Source organism: Phaenicophaeus curvirostris, chromosome 4, assembly GCF_032191515.1.
Source record: "Phaenicophaeus curvirostris isolate KB17595 chromosome 4, BPBGC_Pcur_1.0, whole genome shotgun sequence".
NCBI classification, from domain to species: Eukaryota; Metazoa; Chordata; class Aves; order Cuculiformes; family Cuculidae; genus Phaenicophaeus; species Phaenicophaeus curvirostris.
In genome coordinates, this window is record NC_091395.1 from 59,757,316 (window position 1) to 59,779,104 (window position 21,789).

General features: G+C 38.3%; 1 protein-coding gene across 1 annotated transcript in view; it reads left to right on the forward strand.

Moving 5' to 3' along the window:
* Nucleotides 1-2,279: 2,279 nt before the first annotated feature.
* ADGRA3 (adhesion G protein-coupled receptor A3) overlaps nt 2,280-21,789 on the forward strand; it is a 52,070-nt gene continuing 32,560 nt past the window's right edge. Inside the window, exons 1-3 of the mRNA XM_069856200.1 lie at nt 2,280-2,489; nt 15,971-16,042; nt 20,868-20,939. Of these exons, the coding sequence (XP_069712301.1) occupies nt 2,290-2,489; nt 15,971-16,042; nt 20,868-20,939 (344 nt within the window). The 5' untranslated portion in view covers nt 2,280-2,289. The remainder of the gene's footprint in view (nt 2,490-15,970; nt 16,043-20,867; nt 20,940-21,789) is intronic.

Genomic DNA, 21,789 nt, shown 5'->3' on the forward strand with positions numbered 1-21,789 from the left:
TTCAGTACATGGTACAGGTTCCATCTTCATTTGTAAAAGACCACCCAACTGAGGAGAGAAAACACTATGGGGAGTAAAGAGTATCTACAGCACGCCCAGCTAATTGTGTCGTTCTTACTGTAACCTTGTTCCACTTGCCCCAGTCCACAATTCCTATTATTTGCCATTATCTTTCATTAGGTCACATTTAAAACAGGGTCACAACCTGAGTGTTCAACATTATTCAGAGACATTTGAGGTTAAAGACTTTTTAAGACTCACTTTGGCAACTGTTATTGCCAATGTGTAACATTGCGTTTCTGTATGATAACAGGTATTTTGCAGGGTTGCTAGTGCTCTTCTGTAAGGGTGAAGCATAGTGAATGTTTGGTTAGGGACCAGAACTTCCTGTGGGTTCTGCGAAGTTTCTCTTAAAAATTTTAAAGTATGTGCTGCCAGTTCTTGTAATATGATTGCAAGTTAGGTCACAGTTATCTTATTATCCTCACACCTATCAGAGGCAAAGAATGTACTGAGAATTTCAGCTGTCATTGGCACAAAGGCATTTGTGCCTAGGTGTCCTGGCTGCAGAGAAATGTGAGAACATGACCTAACTACACCCAGAGAAGCAGTCCCAAGTGCGCAATGAAAAGACACATTGTAGGTAGTTGATTTATTTAAAATTGGAGATGGATGTTACTGAAGTAACTTTTTTCCACCTTCTGGCTCTTTTGGCTGTCAAATGACAATCACAGAGTTACTTAATTTTACAGTGATGACTTGAGGACAAATGTCTTACGAGTAAAAGATACTTGGCATTAAGAATACTAAAAGACATTTAGCACCTAGGCAGGTGATTATCCCCTCTCCACGAAGCATGAATGGCAACAGTCCCTCCTGCAGATCCAAGGATTTGGACCTAGGGGCAAGAGGCAAAGCATGGAAGCATAGGACAGGGAAACAGGATAAGAAACTGGCTGAATGGTTGCATTCAGAGAGTAGCGGTCAATGGCTCGATGTCCAGATGGAGATCCCTTACAAGCAGTGTTCCTCAGGGGTCTGTACTGGGACCAGTGCTGTTCAATATCTTCATCAATGATATTGACAGCGAGATTGAGTGCGCCCTCAGCAAGCTTGCAGATGGCACCAAGCTGAGTGGTACAGGTCTCACACCGGAAGGGCAGAATGCCATCCAGAGGGACCTGGACAAGCTGGAGAAGTGGGCCTGTGTGAACCTCATGAGGTTCAGCAAGGCCAAGTGCAAGGTCCCACACTAGGGCTGGGGCAATCTGCAGTTTCAATACAGGATGGGGGATGATGTGATTGAGAGCAGCCCTGCAGAGAACTTGGGGGTGCTGGTTGATGAGAAGCTCGGCACAAGCTCACATTGCGCACTCACAGCACAGGCAGCCAACCATATCTTGGGCTGCATCAAAAGAAGCGTGGCCAGCAGGCCATGAGAGGTGATTCTGACCCTCTACTCCTCTCTGTGAGACTTCATCTGGAGTACTGTGTTCAGTTCTGGAATCCTCAACATAAGAAGGATATGGAGCTGTTGGTATGGGTCCAGAGGAGGGACACAAAGATGACCAGAGGGCTGGAGCACCTCCCATACGAGGCCTGGGAGAGTTGGGGTTGTTCGGCCTGGAGAAGAGAAGGCTCTGAGGAGACCTTATAGCGACCTTTCAGTACCTGAAAGGGGCCTACAAGAAGTCTGGGAAGGGACTGTTTACAAAGGCTTGTAGTGATAGGACGAGGGGGAATGGCTATAAACTGGAGAGGGGCAGATTTAGGCTTGATATAAGGAAGAATTTCTTCACCATGAGAGTGGTGAGGCACTGGCACAGGTTGCCCAGGGAAGTTGTGGACGTCCCCATGCCTGGAGATGTTCAAGGCCAGGTTGGATGGGCCCTTGATCTAGTGGGAGGTGTCCATGCCCACGGCAGGAAGGGTGGGACTGGATGAGCTTTAAGAGCTTCTCCAATCCAAACCACGCCACCACTAGGTCGAACCACCGACTCCAACCACCCCCATGTGCCCCTCTCCCCGCGCAGGCGCGGATGCGCGCTCCCCCTGCCTCTCGCCGCGCATGCGCGGAGCGGCCGAGGCCCGGCGGGCGCGCTCGCTCAGCGCCGCGGGGCTCGGACACCGGCGGGGGGCGGCGCTGCTGCCGACCGCCCCGACACAAAGGCGAGGGAGGGAGGGAGGGAGCGCGGCTGCCGCGGCTCCCGCTCCCCCGCCCGCATGGCGGCAGCGCCGCGGGCGCGCCTGGCGCCGGTCGCGCGGAGCTAGGCCCTCCTGCGCCCCGCCATGCGGCCCCTGCTGCTGCTGCTCCTCGCGGCGCTGGGCGGCGGCGCCGCGCTGCCCCCGGGCTGCAAGTACGACGGTCGCCCCCGGAGCGGCGGCAGAGCGGCGGCGGGCGGCCCCGTGGAGGGCAGGGTGGTGTGCAGCAACCTGGAGCTCGACCGCGTCCTGCCCCCCGAGGCGCTGCCCAACAGGACGGTCACCCTGTGAGTACCCGAGGGAGGGGGCGCCGAGGTACCGGCAGCTGAAAAAGCGGCGTGGGTTTGGCTTGAGCTGAAGTGGCGCTTTCATCGGAGTGTTTGTATTGTTTTGAAAGTTGGACAGAGCGTCTCTCTGTCGGCGTGTTTTCTTTCAAGCAGTGCTTCTCCGAACGCGGTTCGTTCTTCGGAGATGATAGCGTCTTGTGTTCGGTCTGATCCGTGCTGACCTGTTCTGGGATTCAGTGAGCAGGGGTCTCTCCTGCCCTCCCCCCCCGGTCTGCAGCCCTTCCCTGCCTCAGATGCTGGGTCAGACGGAGCTGGGGCCACCTCCCAGTCAGCAACTTTTCTCTGTTGTGAAGTTCATAATAACATTAAAATTAGTCCTTGAGAAGTAATAGAACACGCGTAAGATTTCTGGTGAAATTTATACGTGCGCCTGTAAGTGGGGGATGTGTTCGGTCCCCAGCTCTTGTCTGGCTGCACGCGATTGATGGAGATGGCTCCCTCGCGTCTCTCACGCCCGATAAAGGATGCGCGGTTTATAAAACTCCAGAACGACTCTTAGAAAGTTTACTTGCCGGCATTTTCGGTGTCGGGCAGGGGGGCGGCCTTGGTGCGACGCTGGCGGCCGAGCGCCCTCCTGAAGTAAAATGGGGTCAGGCGGGGAATGGGGTGGGGGGAGAGATCCCCTCTGCTGCCACGGAAAGCCCCTGGAGATTTTTTTTTTTTCTTTTTTGACTGTGCTTTCCATGTTTCCCCTTAGCTTCCCGGGGTGATGATTTGGAGTCAGTGGGAGCGTCCAGTTATTCACCACCGCCTGCTCCGCGAGCATCTCCACACGTCCCCATTGCCCTTTCTTTCCTCTTGGGACCCATCGAAGGGTTCTGGAAAGCTTAGGTGTTTCTTAATTACAAGTAATGCCACAATTTTACTTTTTTTTAAAAAAAAACTTTTTTTTTTTTTTTTGCACTGCAGGAGAAACTCAGCTACTCAGTACAGTACTTTGAGGTAGTTTTAACAACCGAGCAATAATAGAGAGCACGAGCCGCTCAGTGTGCGGTAGGCTGGGTGGGCCTGAAGTTTTACAGTAGCAAAGGGCAACTTGCTTATTGTAGCTCTCCATAAAACTAGCCAAAGGGATTTATTTTGTTTCTCCTTTGGAAAATAAAAGGCTAGTTTACTTCCACCTAGCAGTAGGTGTGCTCCCTTTATGTGGAGGCCATCCTAGCTCATCCGTTTGAATAACAAGTTTCAAACAGGATGTGCAACGTATTCCAAAGTAAGACATAAGTTACTATTTACTTAGACATGAGTGTGCACATGTTAAGAGGGGATTTGCAAGTTGTTTTTCTTTTGGAGGCTTTTAACTGGTCACTCTAGCAAAATAGTTCATAGTATTGTAGACTGGTTTTGATTGGAAGGGGCCCTTGACGATCACGGAGCCCACAGGCAGGGACATCAGCAGCACTAGATTTCATCGGTGGAGGGCTCTAAAAGGCCCTACTGAGGACCCTGTCCGTGCTTTAGAGAGCTTTAAAGTGCATGTGGTGTTCAAGTGCAACCAAGTAGTATGCAAGAAAATAAGTTGAAAGAAACTGAATTGTGGGATCTGGCTGAAGGTACATATCTACTTAAGTGGAAATCACAGATTTGAATGATTGACCAATAAGACAAATTTAATAAGCATAAAATGTATGTAGTTCTGTCATGAGAGCAGTAGTCTGATTGCTGATTTTGTGAACTTCAGTGGCACTGAAACACCGAGGAAGACTTCTTACGGGAAGTCTCGGTGAGGTGTGGGCCCAGTCAGTGGCAGATGTGTGGATCTGGACATATGAGAAAAGGGAAAGCTAAAAAAAGGGAAGTGATTAAGGCTAAGCTAGTTGTCCTTGCCTTACAATCTGTTAAAGTTCAAAGAATGTTTCTAAATGACCTGTGAGAAGTAATCAAAAATATTCCTATGTGAAGTTTCTGAAGTAGAAAAGAAGGCAAAAAGTAGGTGATAGCTGTTTAATCAATAAATTCATTGTAGTCTCTCTTAGTCTCAAATGCTTTGCTGCTGGTTAACTATTAAAAATATAGTATTATCCGTGAAAATTTTGATAGAAGTAATGTTAGTATGGTTGATATGCTGAAATTGACTGTGGGGGTCTTTTGGTTCAGAAAACTCAGAATCACAGTTCTGATTGCTGTGAAAGATGAGCAGCTATCAAACACAGTAGCCTTGCTGTGAGTGGACCTTTGTTCATAATTGTAGTGACAGAAGAATTTGGAAGAGTAATTCATCTTTCATCTTGATTTTCATACTCCTTCATTATCTAGTATGTATTTAGACCATATATACATACCCTAATTAGTTGCTTTGAGTTTTAAGTGGCCCTTAAAGTTCATGATAACTTCCAAAACATTTATTTTTTCCTTTAAAACCTTTTTGTAGACATAGCAAGAAACAATGATTTTTTTAGTTATTTGTAGTAAGTATCATAACTATGTTGATACAATTAATATGAAAACACACTTTGAAATTTTACTTAAATATACGGCAAAGATTATTAAACAAGTCCTCCTGATTTTTCTAAGAGAGTGGACACAATAATTGTTGTGGTTCAGTACCTTTCAAATCTGTTGACTCTTGAAGCATAACTTCCCATATCTCTGAGAGATTGACTTTTTTTTTTTTTACTGAATCCATATTAACCTAGCTAGAAAGTTTTGGTGATTTATGAGGTGTGTTGCCATATGCCATTTCACTAATGTGTTGATTAGTAGTGGCTGGGTTAATTGTTATCTAATCTTTTGCCAAAAATTACTTTTTTTTCTAAGCTGATACATAGAATTACAGCAGTCGGATAGTGGAAGGTTGTCTGATTAGAGTCAAACTGCCCTGAGTTATCTTCAATCTTGATTCTTGTGGGATTCTTCTATTAAGATAAGTACTAGTTCTATTATAGCTTTTTGGATTAGTGGATCACTGCAGAGATAAGTAGCTGAAAATAGATCACTGTTGTGTAGATCAGCTGCATTTTAATTCAGTTAATTTTCTTTCATGTTGGCTTTTACTTTGCACAAACCAATTTTAAATATGAGAACCTGTATAATTTTATGTAACTTTCTGGTTTTTGAGTGAGCTGAGAATGACTCAAATGAAGTGATTGTACTCATTCTGGAAATCCTGATTCTATCCTCATCATTCAAGTCTTAGACTTTCAGTAGATGAGCTGCTGTGTATTTTTTTTTCCAGTGAAATATTTTGGGGGACAAAGGTCTCTAAAAGATGAAATAACAGAAACAGTGGAAATGAGGATAAATGAGTAGCAACATTTGAGCATGCTGGTCAGGTTCTTTCATTCTTGCACAGCACTGTGTTTAGTGGTTAACAATGATAATGGTGACTTGGGCAAAGTCACGTTACAAAATGCTTTGACATTTGTTTGCCACGAAATATTATACTGTCCTAGTAATCTTCTAACATTATTAGAATCTTTAGTTACGATTCAGAAAAGCAAACACTGATAAGAGAGTGTTAAAGTATAGAGAGGTGTCAGGTGGAGAATAAGGAACATTTGGTATTTCTGGCAGTACTATAAATTGAAATTCCTTTTAGAATCCAGCTAGAATTAGCTGGTGCTTTACCGAGCAGTTAGGTCAAATTCCAAGGTAGATTCAAGTTTAGTTATAGCTAAGTAAGGGATTTTTCCATAGCCTTATATAATAAAAACTGATTGGGATGCAAATGAAGGGTGTATCTACTTGAACACTGTAGATTCCTTTGACCTGTGTAGTTGAACGAGACAGACGTGCTTTTGGTGCGAAGATAACAAAACTGGCTGAATGTAATTCAGTGCTTTTCTGCTCTGTTCTGTATTTCAGTAGGTACTGGAGCCATTGCTGTGATTCACATTTAAGTAAGGAATGCACTGTACTCTTGTAGTAGAATTCTGAGATAAGGTATCTGTTGCTGTCGTGTTGTTTAATGCAAGCTAAGATGATGATGATGTCATAACTTGTTGGATATTAGCTAGTACTTTCTGCTTCAGAAGAGAATGTGTGAACCTGCTGAAGACAAGCCCCTGAATTTGTAATCCTTGTTCTTTGTTGAGAATTTTAGTTACTTGTTAAAGGTAGATTATTCTGTGGGTATAGGAATCTAAATAAACAGAGGAGAAGCATATATATTCAGTGAAGAATTGTGTTTCTGATTCAGGAGCCTTATTGGTCTTCACACAACTTTGCTTACCCATACAGCCTGATAGGAACATATGACGTGTTAGAATTTACAAGCCGAAGCATTAGCCTGGATTTGCGTTCAAAACCATTCGAAGATATGCTTAATTGAGTTGCTGTTGAACAGCATCTTAAAATGTCACAGATTTTGTCCAGCTCCTAAGTATAATCATGCTAAGCTACATGCATTAAGCAGCTGAAATGTGTTTGGAAAGAAGTATTCTTTACTGAAACATGGACAGGAAATTTAGGCATAGTAAATTTTTCTGTGGAACTTTGCCTCTTCTTTTAAAGTACATTTCCATTATGAACTTGAAGGTATTCTTGACAGCCAATTCCATTAAAATAGTTAAAACAGTCCATCTTAGACTGTTGTAAGTGCTCAATACTAATAACATGGGCAGTGGTAACATTTTTTTTTTGAACACACAAATTACTAATAACTCCCATTAAAACTTATCTTAAAATTTTCTTCAGTCAGTTGATACGTGGGCTATTCAAAATATATTTTACTTGTGCACAAGTGTCAGTACAGAGACAGTACTTGTCATATCCACAACTTAGCAATTCAAGACTACTTTGTGCATGCCTTTTTACCAGTGGCATCCGGCTCCTGAAAATCATTAGTGATGTTTCATTTTCTGTTAGGCTTGTGTTCTGGTAGACTGATAGATATATATCTATCAGACTTTTTATGTAGTTAACCTTGTTGGGAAAATAGCAATCCACCTTCAAAATCAGATTCATGCTTTGCTGTATGCCCTGTTCCGACACTGATTTGTTGTTGTAGGGTTACTTAGGGTGTTCTTTTATGATTAAGTATGTTTTTGTGTATATTTGAGTATTGCAGGGAAATTGAGGTTACAATTTGAACAGCATTTTATTCTAAATGACAGTATTTTTTTCTACCTGAAAAACTCTTCAGTTTCAGAAGGCTTCATGTCATGTTGTTGATACATATCCACTAGTACACCCAGTCCAAGTTGAAGAGTGTTCTCTTGTTTCTTTGTGTTGCATGAATGGCTTTAACGTAAGAGATGGGTTGTAATTGGTAGTAGTCTTCATGCAGTAATGATTGTATCAATGCGTACTGATCTTTTAAAGCTTATTCTTATATAAGCATTCTTAAATTGTTTTATGTGCCTTTCACAGCGAGGTCATTATGCTTTTGATTTAATATATGAAGTAATTAGAAATATGGCTTCTGAGCCATAGATACAACTGTTGCAGTTGTTGCAAGCCTGGGGCTCAGATTTTTGAATGAGCGCTATGTATTGATTACTGCTGAGCTGAAAATAAGAGTGAAGGATAGAAGTTCTGCAAAATCTAATTTTTTTGTCATGAGGGCAAATTAATTTTTTTAGTTCTTTGAGCCAGAATATTAGTGTAGAATTGCTCAGTACTTTTACTCCCATGAAGATCTCCATATAAACAGTGCCGTTTATGTGCTCATTAGCCCTTAAGCGAGTATTAAACGTTTAATGCATTATGCTGTATCTGGCCTCAGAGATATTGTCATCTTCAGAACTAATATTTTTTCCTTTTATTGTTCAGTATTACTACTATTTTATTGCAGTTCGGCAACACTGCAAAATATTGAAATTTGAAATTAATGTCAGGAATTAAAGAAATAGAATTAGGATTTGTTCTGCAGTAATGAAGAATGGACAATGACGCGCCTCGTTCATTTTTGTTTGCTGACACAGGTAGTTAGCCCATATTACAGAATACCTTGAGACTTAGTATCAGGAATTTAAACCCATTCTCGAAAATTGTGTTGATTGGCTCATTAGTGGGTTTCACTGAGCTGACCTGACAGGTCTGTGCCGGAGAAAGGGTGGAAAGAGACCTCCCTTCTTCCTTCATCTTACACAAAGATGATCAGGAGCAAAGGTAGGGGAAAGGAGATCTCTCCCTCTCAGTGTGGAAAGTTACATCAGCATCCAGCTGCCTATAAAACTGTAGCCTGAACTAGAGCTGGCACATTTGTATCTTCACCTCCCAGTCTCTCGCTGTGTGGGTGTTTTATCTTTTCCCCTCCCTTGGCTGTCTGGCTCCACGCCTAGTCACTTCAGGAAGCTAAACTGTCCAAAAACCTATTTACTTCTGTAGGATTAGGATATATATATATTTTTTTTTTGTGAAAGTGTGTCTTCGTGTGCCAGCAGTTGATAGGAAATGATTGCTGACGTGTCTAGACAAAGTACTTTCTAGAGAGCACATATACCTGACAGGAAATGTAAATACATGTGAGACTGGGCGTGACAGCATATTTTATAATTAATACTGCTGTAGTATGATACATATAATGTATTTTCCATAATAGCTTTAATCAGGAGGGTCTGGCTAGTCATCTACGTGTGTGTGGTGTTTCCTGCAAAGCAAGTTAGCTGTCTTGCATATGGGTTTGGGGGATGGAGGTGCAGAGTAAACATGCACTGAACTGCAAGTCAGAGAGAATCCCAGAACGTGTACATCTACTGGATAACTACTGAGAAACTTGGGAGGGAGCAGAAGGGAAAGGAGTAAGAAAAGAGGGTTACTGCAGAAAAAGTCAATCATCATCTCTTACGCTGATAAATATGCTTGAGATAAGAAGAGGAGGGAGAGAGAACTTGGAGGAAGCTTGCTAAAAGGTGATGATCACAAAGTTTAAGTTACCAGTGCCTTGGACAACTCGGAGTTAGTGTTGGAAGAAATTGAATGCTGCTGTGTCCTCTTAATATTCTCTTGGGAAGGCTTTCCAACCTGGGACAAGTACTAGAAAGAGGTTTGGTTGCTACGGTTGTAATTTCACCAGAATTTCTTTTGATAGTAGTATCTTTTTTGGTGACACTGCTACTCATTCTTACATTCTGTTGTGCCTGCCCGTTCTGTCCGTTTTCTAAGATGATTTTTGTTTAGTACTTTTACACAGATAATTCACTGAGGTACTCCAGTGGTTGGCACTGTTTCACTGGAAATAAAGAATTCTGTCCTTAAATAATGGTTTGTCCTTAAAGAAAGACAATAAATAAAGCATGTGGCTGCATACTGAGTATCACAAAAAATGTATCTTGAGTAGCAAGTGCACAAAGTGAGCATTATTACTAGAATGATGCAGGAATTGCATAGGGAAAAAGGATCCATCACTACATCATATAAAGTTAGCACAATCCCAGATAAAATTGGAGTGATATAAATAGACACAGTTTTCATTCTGTAATTTCTGAGTTTGTTTACAATCTTACTATTGTTTAATGTGCATAATAATGAAATAGCCTAGGAAATCTTTTATCTGCTGCAAACTTCTGTTTTGCAAGTTTTTCATTACTGAGCTTCCTCAGTTGTAATGCTTTTGTTAAATTGGAAAATACTGTCTCCTTTTGTTAGGAGCTTTGGCAAGATGTGTAATTCTGTATCTGTATGTAGCCTGTGGAGTGTTTTGCTTTCAGGGTTTTTACTACTTTCAAGTAGTAAAATGTAGTGTTCATGTTCTGCTCATTACTTACGTTTCTTTACCTTTGACACTAGTAACTCACTAGAAGGCAAAATAGTAACTTCTGAAAAATGTTTGGTTTATATCCCTGTTAAATCACAGCTTCTACAAGATAAACTTAAAAAATATTTCTTTTTGCATGTTCATGGATTTCAGCAGAAAGCATTTTTCCTGGTTGTACAGATGGTTATTTTAGTTCAATTTTTGCTGGTGGCCGCTTTCCCAGTCCTTTGTGTATACAGTCATCATCATTAAATGATCTGATTTATTTTCTATTTCCTAGCTCTCCATTTGAATCTCTTAAAATGTGTTCTGAAAGCTGCTTCAGCATTCAGACGTAAGTTACACTTTCTCCCAGTCTTCCTACAGACTTCTTGGAGGCCTTTTAGACTATTTTATAATAGTATTAGTGTGTGCGTCTATTTTAATAACATCTCATGAACAGATGCATTTGTCAAATTTGGAGATGCATTTTAAATTCCTGTCAGTTGAGTGCTGTCTTAGTAATGGTTGGTTTATATTTGGCAAGCCAAAATTATGTCCTAGGATAAATTTTTTTTTCACTTAGTGCTTATTACCATATTCTAATGTTAAAAACAAATCAAGTCTTGATTTTCTTTTTCTGCTGTATGAAAAAGGAAAGGATGATTATATCATTTTTAGTATCTGTGGTTAAAACTCTTTGTAGTACAAAGGACAGACTTTGATGGGTTTGACTGTACTTATATTTTGTATGCTAGCAATGGCGCATCTATTGCTGAAGGTGTCACCACTAAATTAGAGCCGGAGTAGAGTTTCTTTGCAGGGTTTTGCCAAATTCTTCTGCCTTTTTATAATGGAAACAGAACTTTTAGATCCAAGTTGTATTCAATAAGGAAGCATTTGAGCAATTTTCTTGGAATGGATGAAAAGCTGGGGCAGGATTTTTGAGGGGAATGGCATGGAGTAGTTGCTGTTTTTTTCCTTGAGGTGCGTTTTCAGATCACCTCTTTGTCTCTGCAACCATTCTGCTCAGTCAGAGGAGAGTGGAATGTGTTGCTTTAGGTTGACTTCAGACATTGTCCATAATTTTTTCTAGAGCCTATTTTTCAGCTGCGTTTTCTTCCAAGTTTATGTTAATTCCCATAGCTGTGAGTGTGTTTGCATACAGTAGTTCCACCATTTATTTCTGTTATGTAAGATTTAGGTAAGCCAAATCCCTTTGTTCCAGGCAGGTATTGTTGAATTTTTTTATTTTTTTTTCTTCCCCAAGTCTGATCTGGAGCTTCTAAGCTTGGAGCAAGTGATGACATTGCGCTATGGAAACCCCTCTATGAAGTTTTCAGATGCATCATTTATGTCGCAAAGTCATCTGTTAAAAATGTGTTGAACAAGATGGGGATGAGTGGAGATCTGTATCTCTGCAATTTTCCCTTTAAACTTCTTAATGATGAAAAAGTTTGCGTATTTTCAGAACTACTTGCCTCATAGGAAAAATTAAGGTCTTAAACTGGTAACTTAGAATTATTATTGATCACAAATAATTTTCTGTGTCTAAGTGGTACATAATAGTCCATCATTACACCGAACATTAATGCATAGAAATTGTGAAAGTGACTATAAAACTTGTGCTTTGAGGTGAATGCTTTACCGTGTTTTTTTGGGCTATGCCACATCCTTAACACTTCAAATAACATATAGACTAAATATATTAATAGCAAGTTTTAAACTGCATTTTTTTAAAGATTACACTTACAACATTTTTAAGTGTGATGAAATGTCTTAGGTTATATGAAGTGTTGTAAAATTTATCATTTATTGTACTAAACCTTTATGGTTGAGCAACTAACAGCCTCTGCAGAGAAAATACTAAATCAGGCTGACTATAATTTGTACATCACACTCTAGAGAGAAATTTACCTAGTGCACAGATATTCAAAGGCTTCTACTTTAGGTCTATTATTTTATATGCAATGTCAGAAAACTACTTTTTTTTTACAGAACTATAATTTTTATTTAGTCTAAATTTAGTTTGGTCAGTTATAGCTACTTCTGAAATGGATTCTGCTCCTTTTAGAATAGCTCCTTTTTCTGGAGAAAACACAAGTAAAATCAATAAATCTTAAGGTCAAGCCAATTATAACTAAACCAGAAATGATGTCTGTGCTACCAAAGATTATAGTTTGCTTGCTTGTTTTTGTTGACTTGGATATTTTCTGAACCTTATGGGTTTTTTTTATCAATAAGTCTGAAATTGGTCTGGTTTTTTTCTTTCTGCTGCTGTTATGCCTTATGTTCAGTTTGCATTAACTATTAATGAGGTTTTTTATAAATTCCTTCATTCGTTTATTTATTAATTATTATTGTTATTCCCCTGTATGTTTCCAAAACCAGAAAGGATGTTGAAATAAACGTGTACTTTGTTCCTAATAGATTTGATTTACAGAATGAATCTTGTACCTAACATTACTACAAACATTATTTAGGTTGAAACCTTTTTCTCTTTGAGTGGAAGTGAAAGTAGTTTCAAAGACTTTAGGATGAGTGGGTTTAATACTTCGGTTAAAATTTCCTAGTTTTGTAGACATTCCAAGCTGTTTACTATTAGACTGGTTACCAAACTTGCAGCCTTGCAAATGTGCATTCTGTTTTTCTGTTACATGTTGGGCCTTCCTTGATGCAAGGATTCCTTGAAATAATGTCAATTTCTGAAGAGTACCTAGGCTTCCTTTTTATGTCCATCTATTTTTAAAAGTACTCAGTTTTCTTTGTTCTGTCATCTAGGTTATCACAGCTTTAGCCAAGCAGCAAGTTTCATTCTTTCCTTCTTGTAAGATAGTTTAAAGTATTTGACTTCAGAACAGTATTTTCACAAGAGCAAACTTTCTTATTGCTGACACTCTAGTGGATGTTACAGGCGCTATAGGCACATACAACAGCAAATTCTCAGTATACTTTTAAGTATTTATTTCTTATCCTTTCCAATATTCCTGTGAACAGTCTTCACCTGGGTTTTACTGACTGGGTAGTGTACTATGGTGATCACACTTTTGTGGTTGATGTGTAAATCTCGTGGAAGGTGCATTGGGTAAGTGTGTTATTTAGTGTTTTTTGTTTGTGGTGCAGTGGGCACCAGGGGTGGCTTAATGAGTTGCAGAAATACATGATATGACTACAAGGGGAGGAGAAGGAATGGGATCTCCTTTTAGTGTCAGAACTGTAACCTTGGCTGAATGATTTAATCTTAACTTTAAGAATTTTCAAACCTTCTGCTTGTCATAGTGGAGGGGGAAGGATTTTCAGAAAAAGGGTTTAGCTGTCTTCATTCTGTGTGAGTTTGAGAGGGGTTAACTCAAAGCCAGAGCTCTGAGACAAAAAAAAATCGCCTGCCCTCTGTTTGTCTAAGTCACGGAGGCTTGAGGCACTTTCTGAGAAACCTAGAGAAGAAAATGACTTGGCATAATATATGATTGTGTCAAAATTATGCTGTTTTCATAGGTGTTTCTGTATTTTAATCTTATTGATGACTTGTTTTGAAGATCTAATCCTTGTCATTAGATAATAAATTTTACACATCAGAGCAAAGAGGGTAGCGTGTGTTTGTGTACTTGGTTTATGGCTATTTTAAAGGATATCTGGAAAGAAACCTCCTAATGGCAGTTGTTAAATGTGGAAGTAGTTATGCACACTGAAGATGTAATTGGTATAAGTAAGCAGACGTGTCGGATCTGCAGGATGCATTTGATAGAGGACCTGTCTGAAATTGGAGTGACTGTAACAGAAGTTATAGAACAAGCTAACAGAGGGAATAAATTTCCTGGACAAGATGGTGTCCACCAGAGAGTTTTTAGAAGAACTCAGGAATTAAAATGTCAAATGATGGATGACCAAAGTCTTGCTTAGAATTAACTTTATTTTTGAGCCCCTGAGGGGTGGCAAATACTGATATTTATAAAAAGTGCGTTAGGAGTTTAGAGGAACTTTGATTCCAAGTCTGATGAGTTGTTTTGAAAAAATCAAATTTTATTATAAATATATTAGATATCTGGGTAAAAAGAGAGATGTGATTCAGAACAAGTACATCACCTGTAATGGCAAGCGCTTCCCCACAAACTTCTGGGATTCTTTAGAATCAGCCAAAAGTCATCTTTCACTCCCTCGCCAAAGTGATACCATATTTGATAAGTAGAGTATGTCAGCCTAAGATGGAAAATCATTGTATGAATAGCTTAGTTGCTGTAGGATAATAAAGGGTTGTGGAAGTAAATGTTTCGCCCTCTCGGTGGACTGGAGTCTTAGAGACCTGTAATGCACAATGTATTATTTCTTAATGACCTGTAAAACAGTATGAGTAGGGAGCTGACAGAGTTTGAGTGGCTTGATATAGTAAAGGTGAGGGTAATGTGAGGAATTCTGGAAGAAGATTATGAAAATAGTAACTGGGCAATTAAATGGCAGAAGCAGCACATTGTAGAAAAATGAAAATTATATTTGTGATGACAACAATTTTGTCTTCATATATGATGATGATGAGCACTGAGCTGACCAGACATCTTCAAGTCTTAAGAACAAGTAGTAAAGGGAGATCAAATATTAGAAATTGCTGCGAAAACAGTAGGAGACAAAATGGAACATGGTTGTCCCAATATGTAGATTTGTGACTTATCTGTGTGTTGAATACTATTTCATTTTTGGTGGTCGTACCACAGAACTTTTTGAGTGTAATAAAGCTAGAATGTGCTCAGAAATTAAGGTTGCACAAAATGACTTTTATGTTAAGAGTGATGAAGTAAAATATGAGTATTCCTTCTGGCAAGAGACCATTTAGGTTTCTACATACTTGCAAGTAGTAAGGGGAGGGTAGGTGGGGATTGGTCACTGCTTGTTTCAGTATAGGAAATGGAAGCATCAAATGAAGCTAGCAGAACCTGTCTTCAAAATGAATGAGATGAGAGGTTTATTATGGAATGGAGCTTTGTACTGGAAACCTTTCGTAAGGAGTGTTGTGGATGCCAAAATTTTACGTGGTTCAGAAGGAAAATAGGCATTTTTTTGTGATGGAAATATGTAACTGCATGGAGAGCAGGTCCTTCCAAGTAAAGAATCATCCAGCTATATAAAGGTTTTTTGTAACTCAAGGATACTTTGCGTCTGCAGATGGCATTGACTGGAGGATAGAGTACTTAACTAGATGGGACTAATCCAGTTATTTCTGTGAAAGCGAGAACTTGCAGTTGTGTGGTCCTTTAAGAGAAGGAAGAATAGATAAACATAAAGGACTGCTTGCTGAGCTTATTTGCAGATGTCTTAAAAAGGTTGCATTGAGGAGAAGGATGAATGTGTGAAGGATGGCTGGGAAAGGTGGCACAACATGGCAGAAGTGAGCATGTGCAATTGCTGAGAGTGACAGCAGAGGAAATGGGAAACTAGTGATACTGTGTGGATTTGAAATCCAAAATGGGTAAGGAAGAACAGAATGTTCAATGTGTTGATTGATTGTTTAATATGTTTTCTATTATACCAATTCTGGTGATTTATTATGATAATCCTATATGGGTGCACTTTCTTTCATATGTTAATTATGTATGCTTGTATGGTATTTAGGGCACACAAACATAGAAAATCCTCATTTTTCCTTGTTTAAATATTTAAGCAATTCTGTTATAGATACCTCAGACAATGAACTAGGTATTGTAGTTTGATATCAAGGCTGCTAAACAAAGATTTAGACCAGAAGTGCAAAATGCAGCAAATAATTTTGCTACCAAATGTATAATATAATGTTCTTCTCTGTTTTTGTTTGCAGGATTCTGAGTAACAATAAAATAACGGAGTTGAAGAATGGTTCCTTTTCTGGATTAAACCTTCTTGAAAGATTGTAAGCACTTCTTAAAAGCTTCTTTCACTTTAAAAATTGGTATATTGTTATGTTTCGTTAATAATTCTAAGAACAATATATCTTATTTAAGGAATATGTTCTTATGTTTTTTTGATTTTTTTTTTTTGTGTGGTTGAAGAGTTAATATGCTTAAGCATTCTCCTCATGAATGAGTGTTGTTCAGCATAAAGAGATAATCTCACCTGAGGGTGAGAGTAGGGCATTTCCAGTGGGAAATTTACTGGAATGATGTGATGACTGCATTTGCTTTGTTGTTGGTCTTGTAATATCAAAATTTATTTTGTAAAGAAAATTTATTTCTTTAATTTCTTTTCTTGTCAAGTGTCAAACCCTGTGTCAAACAATTGTAAAGCATATTTGTAGAGGAAGCAGATGTATTAGAGCCTCTGAAAGAGGCTAGATGCATTGCGACTCTCTTGTTGACTTTTATTTTAATAATTTTGCTGCTTACTTTGCAACTTCGGTATATAGCAAATGGGGGTTAAAAATGGGACTGAGTCTGATGGGAATAACTTTTTTTGACACCTTTTGCTTCAGGTTTTCACTTTCCCTTTCAGATGTTCTATCCCCTATGGGATAAGAAGCAGCATTATAGCTTCTGTTACAGTCAGCTTTTTTCCAGCTGGTAGAAGGTCGAGATTGGCAGGTTGATCTACCTGGGAGCAAGCAGAAACTTTAGAGATAAGGATTTTTCTAGACCATTTGACTGGGAAAGTAGCCAGATTCATAATCATCTTGCAACATCTAGGAAGAGTTCCAAGGGACTTCTGGCTTCAGGAGATTAAAAGTATTTTATTCTTCCTTAAAACTTGAAGGCTGCAGTCCTGGTCACCTGGTCTAAATAAAGTCAAATGATTCCAACATTCACCCTCCACATGCCAGAAGAAAGATTTGTCTTCTGTACTGGTAGATGAGCTTTATTGTAGAAGTAAGACCTTGTGCCAAAGCAGCAAGGTTACCAGCAGTGATAGCATTCTAGATCTTTACACAGTATTTTGGCATCCTTCTCGAGGTAATAAAGGCATCTGCTGACAGATGTTATTTGTTGTAACTCCTTACAATTTTCAGACAGGAAGTACTTGAAATTCTGATTAGTTTGAGATGATAATTTACATTTGCTTTATGAATACAAGTCATTTCATTTTGCTCAAATGCTTTATCTCTTGACCTCGTCCCCATCTGACATTCTTAACTTTCAACGGTAACAATAAGAGATTGTTTTATTTGTTGCTTGTATAGCCCCAAACTATGGGGATATACATTAAAAATGCTGTTCCCAAGTAGCAATTTCAAATCTGTTTGTTAATTATTTTGTGCAGATACATTAATTTATGAAAATGTAGAATTTGGTAATGCATTATTTTGTAAACAGGGTGATTAGATTACCAAAATGAGAGTTTTGTTTTACTGGAGGGTGAACTGTTTGTTAATTACAGTGCTGTGTACACATCTACTCTTACAGGATAAAAGAAATGCAGGTAATAACTGAATAACAGTAAGCAGATCAAATATTTTTACTGCCATGAGTGGTAATTAAAGTATCTGTACAATAAGATGTTCAATATCTCCACTGACTTTGTTAATGCTACATTTTGCTATGAATTTCCTGCAGTTTGAATTTTGAAGTAACTTCTTGCACAACTAATTTGTGACGGGTAATTTTTCATCTAGTAGGTACTTGACTTTATATGGTGTTATTCAAACTCCAGCAACTTAGAAGAAAACTGCTGTCTTCCGTCTGAAAGCTAGCGAGTGCTGCCTGTTGATTTTTGCAAGGATAAGGAAGATTGCTTTATACATTTATGAAGTACTATTTTTCATTGTACATAGGGGAGAGAGGAGGAAGAGACAGGCATGGAATTAAAGAAGATATTTAGATAGCAAAAGAAGGGTTTGTTATTTATTGAACTATAAATAATGACAAGGGTTTACCAGTGTATTTTCAGGACGTGCTAATATACCTTTGAAAAGGGAAGATATGCAGTGTGAAGGGAGTATTATTTGTAGGCAGCCTCATTTTTTTTTCTCCTGTTTTTACTGCACCAATCTACAGATATATGGATGCATTAAATAAAAATAGGAGCGTCTAATACTTTTTCAATTTCTGATTTTAATTCTTTTTGTGATAGTGCAGCAGAGCATGTGAAAAGATTGACCTGAGTTCTCCTAGTGGAGTTATCTGAACTTCTGTTTTTCCAGAAGTCTTTAGAAGTGATTGGAACATGTCAGCATTTCTTATTTGAATATTACTGAGCAGAGAAACAGTTTTATCCATATTAAGGAACTTGTTTTCTACTCTAGCTTTAGTTCTGATTTTGGTTCTGGAAACTCTATCTCTGTTAGCTGTGACTCTTTTAAGAGAAGATTGAGAGTGTCAGGCTAACAAAATATTTTTTTTCCCTCATCCTAGCCTGCTTTTTGCATAATTTCTGAAAAATGAGTGCTGGAGGGGGCAATATTTTTCTAGTCTATGCTGAAAAATCTGTGCTCTGAAATTGAATGTTTTGGAGTATTCTGAACTATTGGAAATATAAAACTTATGTGAAGGAAACAAAGATTTTTCTGTTCTAGGTTCTAGTTTTTGCTTAGCTTACGGAAGCATGGTAGTCTCAAGCATATTTTAACTTTTATGTATTACATCTTCACAAAATCTTGATCGTTGTAATTCATCAATGCACGTCAAAGATTGTGGTGTGACGAGGCAAGCAGAACAGCAAAGCACTGTGATCCAAGCTGCTGCCAATTTCTTTAGATGCAAGGGGATGTCAAAATCATGTGTAAGAACTTTCCAAAAAAATTGAGAGATGATATTTACTAACAGCTTCTTAATTGGCAGGCTTTTACAAATATTTTTGCTTGTTGGTAAGTTGGAACCCTCAAACAGCAATTCCCCAACTGTTGTAGTTGCAGGAAAACGCTAACACTTTGGGCATTCAGGTTGTTGTTTAAAAGTTACATTGTTATGGTAATTCATTAATGCTTTGCTGTCTTATTTACAAAATGGAGAATATACATTGAATGAGCTTTATAAAAATATGAAAGTTGTTGTTGTTGTCTTTTTAAAAAGAATGTAATTCCAGGTTAATTATCCTTCTGGAGCTGGTATAGAGTCCTGTTGACAGGAAGGAAAAAAGGCAGAAAATTACGCAAATAATAGACTAGTCAGTTTCTGTCGACTAATCTTACAAAATGTATAGGCAGGTTATGGAAATCATAAAACTTTTTGCTTTTAATTTTAATACTATATTGTTTTTCCCACTGAAGCAATGAGTTTAAGAAAGAAGTGTGTGATGGAATATGCTTTGAATTTAATGAAATTAAAGGTTCACTGATATTCTCGACCAGTGGATTTCTAAGGTTTTACTTCCTGGGTGTTTTCTGCAGTGAGATTTTAAGTTTAAGGGAGAGTTACATGATTTTAAATTGTAATTTAACAGTATCACTTTTCTTTCTTGTCTTAAAGACTGATGATATTATAAATAACTGATGTTTAACATTTAGTATTTTCCCTTTTGTCATGGGTTTGTAAGCCTGCTGAAAGAGGCTTAAAAATATTAGAGTTCTTGAGGCCCCTGATACTGCTTTGGAAGTACTTGGCAGCCCCTGCCCTGTACAGTGGCAAGAAAATGGAGGTAGAAGAAGTGTGTATATATGTCATAGTTGTATTGAAAATTAATTTACTGTAGCTCAACATAAATTAAAAGTATTTCAAGTATTTAAAATGTTTATTAGGTATGCCATTGAAGCATTATCTGTGTGCCATGACAATTGTGTATTGTACCATGATTTGTTAATCTGCTTGCAGGAAATGTTATTGTGAAACATTGAGATGAATTTATATTTTCTATCATGTATGTCTTGTAGATGGTAGATGTAATCCTCTTGTATTGTTCTCTTTTGGGCAGTGTTATTAGCGTTGTGGTAGATTTAAGGGATGTTTTTTTCTATCCTTGCTTACTAGAATATTGCTTTTAATTGAAATTACTAATTTTCTTTTCAAATGCCAAACATTGACATATTACCAAGGAATGAGAAGTTTTCCTCATACTAATAAATGCCTGCGAAGCTTCAGATAATAACGTAGTAAAAATCTTGGATGAACAAGGAGGTAGAAATAATTTTAGCATTCATGCAGTGATAGTTTGTTCAAAACCGTGTAGATGCTGGCAGATGCTTTCTGTGACCTTTCAAATTAAGCTGTATCTGCAGAATGTTTTGAGTTAAACCTCCCATATCACTTGCACAATTAATAAAGCAGTTTAAGGACATAGTTACTTTACATTTCTCCTATCAATCTCTTGTTCAAGAAGCTTAAGATTTAAAAGGCTGTTTGGAGTTTTTTCACTGGCTTTATTTGGGATTCTCAGCCAGGACTTCACCTTTGTGCCAGTAACATTACTGGAAAATTTCAGTGTCACGTCTTTAGTGTATTTTTAGGATCTTGCTTCTTTTGGTAGATGTTGGGCCCTAGTAAAGTATTTAAAACTGGTTTCTCCAAAGAAGACAGCACTGTGTTGAACAGTATTGTACTGTGTAATGAGCAAATGTTACACCCTGAGCAGCTGTAATTTACTTGGACACTGTGGCAAAGTATCTTTGACTTTATACCGTTTCATATGATAGGTACTGATGGAGTATTTAAAGGAATACACATGCTGTTTACATTCCTTTTTCTAATTACAGTACAGATTTTCAAAATTTGAAAGATACTATGTCAGAGAAAGTAGAAATGTATCTTCACACATGTCTAACTGCTTTAAAGGGTAGTTTGTGATAAATATAATGTATTCGTTTTTCTCCACAGGGACCTTAAGAACAATCTTATTAGTACTATAGATCCAGGAGCTTTTCTGGGACTTTCATCTCTGAAGAGACTGTAAGTAGTATATCTAGCTAGTGAGTTTAAATAAAACAAAAAAAGCCCTCTGAGTTTTAGGTTCTGGATTTTAGACAGCAAAGCTATTATATATTAAAAGTTGAATATGTATATGCTGTCTAAATTTATATACACAGACATATGTGCATGCCTAAAACAAAGTCTGCTTTCAGTCTTATGACTGAAGAACATCCACTGCTTGTGGCTTGGCAGTCTCACTTCTTCTTACTGACAGTCACTTGTATTATTCCTCCCTTTTTGCATTTCGGTAATTTGAAACATCAGTAAGGGAACATTAATTCAGAGCTTTGATGCCATCAAGTCTTCCTTTGTTAAAAGTTAAACTCCTCCTGATTTTTTTCTCATTCAAAGGTCGTAGTGGAACACTTAGTCCCTTGCTATTAATACTACACTGAAGTTACAGTACTGTTAATGCTGCTTTATTGAAGGTTGTGCCAACATTCCCATTAATGCATGTTTTTGGGATTTATACCTTGGCTGTAAAAATTCTATCCCAGATGAGACTTGAAAAATAAGACCTCAGCATTATGGCTTCTCTTTTTTTTTTTTTCTTTTTTCCCCATTTTTAAAAAATACTTCAGATTTTTTTAATACCTGGGACAGCTTTCGAGTCTCAGTGATTTTGCACGCACACGCACCCATGCATCCCCCTCCCTGCATTTAGTCACCTTACAGTTTTCCTTCTTAAATTTTTGCAGTAAATATTTATCACTGATCAGATGATGTGGCTCACTTAAAAGAAAATTTTGTTGGTAATTGCATGTTTGAAAACCTTAAAATAAAGCTGAAGGACCAATTCTTGACCATTACTACATGTAATCTTAATTTT